General features: G+C 40.3%; 1 protein-coding gene across 1 annotated transcript in view; it reads right to left on the minus strand.

Annotated features, from left to right (window-relative positions):
- The window catches only part of adgrb2 (adhesion G protein-coupled receptor B2), a gene marked incomplete at its 5' end in the record, with an annotated part of 154,419 nt that overhangs the window by 21,725 nt on the left and 126,234 nt on the right, over positions 1 to 6,460 (minus strand). Inside the window, 2 exon segments of the mRNA XM_014019734.1 lie at positions 1,228 to 1,341; positions 3,608 to 3,643. Coding sequence (XP_013875188.1) covers positions 1,228 to 1,341; positions 3,608 to 3,643 — 150 coding nt within the window.

The raw sequence follows: 6,460 nt of genomic DNA on the forward strand, positions 1-6,460 counted from the left end.
ATATATATATATATATATATATACTGTATATACACACACACACAGACAGCATGTACAGTAGATAGGGAATATGAAAGATGTCAGAATAGCCTCTGCTCCTTTTCCGGCAGTGTAAATTAGATGTGAACCAGCATGCGGCCGATGTCAAAGGAAAGTACACCTATCCCATCGGGGCTGGCTAACTTATCACGACTCCGCGCGCTACAGCTCGGCAGATGAGTGCAGTGTGAGCGTGTGTTTAAAGCTTAATGAAAGTGGCCCTCTGAAGGTCAGCGCAGAGCGAGCTGGGACTGTTACGTCTGCCTCTAATGGGGTATTAATGATTCAAAGATGTTTCAGTGTCTCGTGCGCAGACTGCACACTACCCACCACCACCCGAGCCCCCCGCAGTCTCGCACACCCAACTAACCACCCGTGCAGGCACGCACTGACTAAAAAAAAGACAGTTAAATACGGGACAAAGAAAATGATGCAGATGCGTAGCAAGTTTGACAAGAGGACTAGTGTGTGTGTATAGGCGGAAACGTGTTGCATTTTTCAGTAGGTTGAGGAGGTTTGATAGGAGTGACAAATGGTTTCACAAGCCTTAAATGACCAAATTTAGATTTCATTAACCAGCTTTGATTGATTATCCCCACACTAACCATTCACGTGATCAACACTTCTCTGAATTTGATAGGTATTTAATAAGGCACTGAGAACATTGTGAAAATAAATTAAGTTCAGGCCAATTAGATCAGGTAGAAAATTAATTTACACTGTGAAAGATGGAGCAGAATGTGCCTCTAAAGAAATATTTATGAGGTAGTTATTGTTCGATTCTTCACGGTTGTGATAATTAGAACGGGAGTGAATTAATCAAACGACACTGAAGGTGTACTCAGTGTTAACATTACTTTGTCTGCTCTATCAGAGGAATTTAAAATGTTTGCAGGTTTCTCAGGCAATGATTTAACTGGGTGAAGAAAAAAGAATACAACTGCATTCTAATGAACATACTGTTTGTAAAATGACTGAAAGATTTGCTCAGAATATTTATGACTTTATCATGGTTTGGAAACTGCAGCTTCACAACCGAGCTGATAATTTCCTTTAACGTTTTTCTTTGCTCTTCTCTACGAGTTTTGTTCATGGAAGTAGCGGGATTTGTTGATGGTGACAATGTGCGAGGGGCGCAGAGGGGGTGCGTGTGGGCTTTTCCATCCCGCCTCTGGACAATGAGCTTACCTTGAATGTGGACATGGCGGGGTCCCTGTTATACCTGTCTATGGTGTGGAACTTGGACGAGTGGTTGAGCTCATGGTACAACTCAGAGTGTCTTTTGCGAGTGTGCATCACTTTCTGAAAAGGAAAACAAAAAAAAGGAAGGGACAGCAAAAATGAATAGAAATGAAAAGTAAAAAAAAATGGAGGTTGTATGACAGGGGTTAAAGTATGGGACAGATGGGAGAATGAGTAAAAGGCTGAGGGACTGCAGCAATGCCAGCCATGAAGAGGGAGTTAGAGAGGGATGCGGACAGGTCAATCGATTGCTGACTCATGCTCATCTACAGTATTATCCACTTCCTCGGTATTTTGGAATTTGGCAATTGGCTTGGTGCAGAGGAGTCCTTTAAACATAAATCTGGTTACAACTGCTGACAAAAATGCATTTGGCACCAGCTGAAAAAAGGACATGTTAATTCCAGGATTTATCAAACTCATTGTAAATCTATCAATGAGCAGTCTTTTAACCGGTGAAAATAAATGAACAAATAAAATAACAAAACCTGTGTTATTTATTTATTTATTTATTTATTTATTTATTTATTTATTTATTTATTTATCTGTTTATTTGGTTAGTAAGTTAGTTGTTTATATAGAAAAATTTCCTATCATTATGATCGAATATATGTCTGCAGTTTCCTCACAGTACTTTTGTTAGTATATTATAGGGCAGTGCTTTAGCTGCTAGGTGTTGACTAAACATCAAAGCAAGCAAGTTTTTGAGTTTACAAAGGACACAGGGGCAAGATGCCAACACTCCCATCCACCCACTTAATTACCAGTACAAGAGCTTAGAACCTGCATCAAGTACTTCAGAAAAGGCATTTTTTTGCTCCTTAAAAAATCACCACTACCTCCTCATTAAAGGCACAGTGTGTAGGATTTGTTGTTCTCAGCGACATCTAGTGGTTGAGTGATTGAATCATCCTCCCTGGTCCTCCCCCCACCCCCAACCCCCGCTTCCAAATGCAAAGGAGTTGCTACGGTGTATCTCAGGTGTCAAAAACCTTTGATAATTCCAACCGCAATGTCTACCAGCAGCTTCAGGTCTAGTGATGTTTCAAGTGGTAAGATTATGAGCTTTAATAACCGTTTTTGACGCCGCCACCGCAGTTTGTCCTTCATGAGCCTTCGTAGACAAGATGGCAGTGCAAGATGGTGGCTGCCTGTAGTGGCGACCCGCGACCATGGAGATATAAACAGCCTTTTATAAGGTAAAAATAATGAAACAAGGTCTTTGTCTGCAATGATAAGACATGTTTTTTATTATTGTCATTAGTGATTATCTCAATTTCAACTAAAATAATTGACAAAATCCTGCACACTGTGCCTTTAAGTATATTTGTATTTTGGGATTATTAAAAAAAAAATAAACGTAAACTCCATCTCCAAGAGATTGCCAAAAGAACAGTGAGTGTACAAACACTGCTGATGTGCTAAAACTCTGATCAAGCACTTTCTGATAAATACATACATAAAACTGTCAGAGGAAAGCAGATCCTAGCTTCTGCATGAGTTTTATTAGCTCAAATTGAAGATTGTGCACTTTTTATAGTGTTTATTTTAACTTTTAAGTTGGTTATACCACTCTGAAAATTGCAACCATAGACGACTCTCCAGAACCGTTGCCATACAGCTAAAATCATCCGCGATTATCCTTGTTAGTGGACTGCCATCACTCATACTCTCTGTGGTAAGCACTGTCTCCACGATGGGAAATGAATGTCCAGTCTTCACAGAAGTAAAAAAAAAAAAAAAAAAAAGAAAAAAAGGAGATGCAGTTCTTGCAAAAAATGTAAAACAAAAAGCAGCATCAAGAATTATATTTTCGTGTGAAGAGACTTTGCGAGAGACTGGAGATTCACAAGACAGCTGGGTCGTTCTGACACAAAACCCTCCATCGCAGATTGTCGTACAATCGCGCTCCAACCTGCAAAAATCAACTGAGGGCACGTGCTAAATGTTCTGACCCAGAATTCAGTCACGAGAATTCAACCAGACACATGAAGCACTCTACTTTGCTGTTTCTTCAACCAGGACCACCTAAGATGTGACACTCTTCTGATTGGATTGTGCATATCAGTAGAATTTTCTGTTTCGTTCAGTCTTTTGTGCGTAAGCTCTTTCTTTATGTGAGACAGTTTGAGGCCATCGTTGGAGAAAGAGCATAGAGCAGCTTGGTAACAATTTATATCTCTAAGTGCAAGGGACGACATGTACAAAGGAGTGCGGGGGTGGGGGTTAAGCAGTGCTTTTTACTCCTATGTGTTACTCGTGTCCTGGCAGAAGCACAAGAAAGCAGAGACAGGCTGTTGACAGGGGATGAGGTCGGACATCTTACCTCGAAGTCCAGCTCAGAGTACCGTACTCTTTTCCTCTGGAAGAGGAGGGGGCAGGGGGAGAGAAGACAGCATCAATGACCACCCCGTGACCCCATGTTGAACATTCGTGGTCTCAATCTTTTTTGTTTGTTTGCTTGTTTTTTTGCGACCTCTCAGTGCCATTGTTCAGTGAAAGAGCTGGACTAATATATACCAGTTGCCCAACATAATACAGATATTAGAAATGTCAAGGCAGGAAGCAAATTATTTCCGTGGAATGAGATTAACAAAGTCAAATAACCCAGAATTGCAACAAGATAATAGTTTCTCCACTCATGTCATTTCAATGCATTTACTACTATTGTGGCAAATCCTTCTTTTGGCTATTTTTTAAAGAATTTGTAGGGGACATTATGCTTAAGAGAAAGATGCAAAACACATAAGAGATGGTTTTCTTTCCCTGATCTTGTTTGGAACCTAATGCTCTCATTTTAAGTACCTCCGCAGCCTTAGCAAGTGGCACACAAAACCCCATTTTAACAGCTGCAGACATTTCCAACTCATCTGGCCCTCACATTGTGCTGAATTGCATTCCATTTCTTTACTTTCTATCTGGCTCTCGCTGTCTGGTAGATTTGCATTTGGCACAGAGGGGAGCAGCTCTCCACAGTTAGTTAAAAGCTGTATTCATTTCTTCGAAAGAGCGGAGTTGCTGATCTGATGCAATGGCAGACAGGGATTTAAAAAAAAGTAAAAGAAAACCACTCATGGAGAGGAAGGTCGCTCCCCGAGGTGCCCTACTCACATTCTGCATTCAGCCATTATACTTTAGAAAACCAAATGCAATTACCTCCCCCCCCACCCCCCCACCCACATCCTATGAAGAAATCCTTACCTTACAGACAGCCTCTCAATGATTGAGTTATGTAATATGAGGCTTAAGCAACATGTATATACAGAAGCTGTATATTGCATGTTTTGGTGAGGACACACAGAAAGCAGTCATTGACTCACTCATATGCAATTCAAGCAGAATCCTTTTCCTTTTGTGATTTGATGTCATAGAAACATGTTTTTGTTTGCTTGTTTCTTCACATTTGCGTACCGTCTCTTGGACGACAACACTTTTGTTGATTACAGCATGTCAAAGAAATAGCTGTTTGAATTAAGCAAATGTGGAGAGATTATTAGTAAATATTGCTTTATCTTACCTGCTGCAGACAGCTCTTTGACCAGCCTCAGTTGTGAGAAGTAAAGTTCACATTTTACAGGACTGACAGCCTAATGGCTAGCCAGAAAACAAGTAAAACCATTTGGGAATGCTGTCATCTTAACTCAACTATAATTAAAAAAAGAAAAAAAAAACTAAACATTTTATGCAGTCTTTAATTGATGAATCATTAGACCACTCTCAATTGTTTTGAAGGCACAGTGTGTGGGATTTGTTGTTTTCAGRGACATCTAGTGGTTGAGTGGTTGAATCATCCTCCTTGGTCCTCCCCCCACCCCCACCTCCCGCTTCCAAACGCAAATGATTTGCTACAGTGTCTCTCAGGTGTCAAAAACCTTTGATAATTCCAACTGTGATGTCTACCAGCAGCTTCAGGGCTAGTGATGTTTCAAGTGGTAAGATTATGAGCTTTAATAAGTAAAATTATTCCAGCTACAATGAAAGACAACAATAATTACATTTATAGTATTCCAACTAAAACCGTTTTTGACGCCGCCACCGCAGTTTGTCCTTCATGAGCCTTCGTAGACAAGATGGCAGTGCAAAATGGCGGCTGCCTGTGTGGCGACCCGCGACTATGGAGATATGAACAGCTTTTTATAAGGTAAAAATAATAAAACAAGGTCTTTGTCTGCAATGATTGGACATGTTTTTTTTTTATTATTGTCATTAGTGATTATCTCAATTTCGGCTAAAATAATTGACAAAATCCTACACACTGTGCCTTTAAGATCTGCTTTGGCAGTTGGTCCAATTTTAAGATTACAGACCAAGTGGATCACCCATCAGAATGAATTTATCTTACTATAACTCAAATCGTTGACATGCCATTGAAGTTCATGGAAGTTATATTATTTAAACCTTTACACTAACACCAAATTTGCATTAGCATACATGTCAACCTGTTCGGGAATTTACCTGTCTCTTGACCCTCAAAAAATAGCAATTTTCACACAAATCCGTAGTGCTCACATGTGCTACAATGTGGGGAGGGGTTTGTATGCGTGTGGAACCAAGGCGAGCAGACTTTCAGTCATGGGGAAAATAAGAACGTGGGACAGAGATATGTGAAGCAGAGGAGCAGGGAAAGGAGGATGAGGAAGAGGTGGCAAACTTATTTCTAATGGCAAAGCAGGTTGGGTGATGGTTATTTTTTTTCTAACGTCCTACATGCTCTAAGACAGAGATTCTTAACCTGTGGGCTGCAAGCACCACCTTGAGGGCCTCAAAAAAACAATAGTTTTTAATGTTGGGCCGCAGAGGGCCATGGGACTACATTGATTTTGAACAAGGTGCAATGCACTTTCTCACCACTAGTAGCAGTAGTGCACCACTCAAATGTTTAACAACTTGTTTAACATGTAGAAAAAGAACCTGCCGAGAATGGAAACCTATTTTAAAGGAAAAGTAGAAGCAAAAATGTCCTGATGCATCTCAGTAATCCAGGTAAAAATCAAAAAGAAAAAAAATGTATAGGTCTTCTGGACGGGTTCTTCTCTAATGAAACATTTCGCCTCTCCGCCAAGAGACTTCTTCAGTCTGAGAGTGTCAGGCAAAATTCAGGCTTTTAAGCACAGCCTCCATGTGACTGATACTCACATCACATGACCATCGTTCACCCTAATTAACACGTATTGTTAAC

The sequence above is a fragment of the Austrofundulus limnaeus genome, unplaced genomic scaffold (assembly GCF_001266775.1).
Source record: "Austrofundulus limnaeus strain Quisiro unplaced genomic scaffold, Austrofundulus_limnaeus-1.0 Scaffold228, whole genome shotgun sequence".
In the NCBI taxonomy this organism is placed as follows: Eukaryota; Metazoa; Chordata; class Actinopteri; order Cyprinodontiformes; family Rivulidae; genus Austrofundulus; species Austrofundulus limnaeus.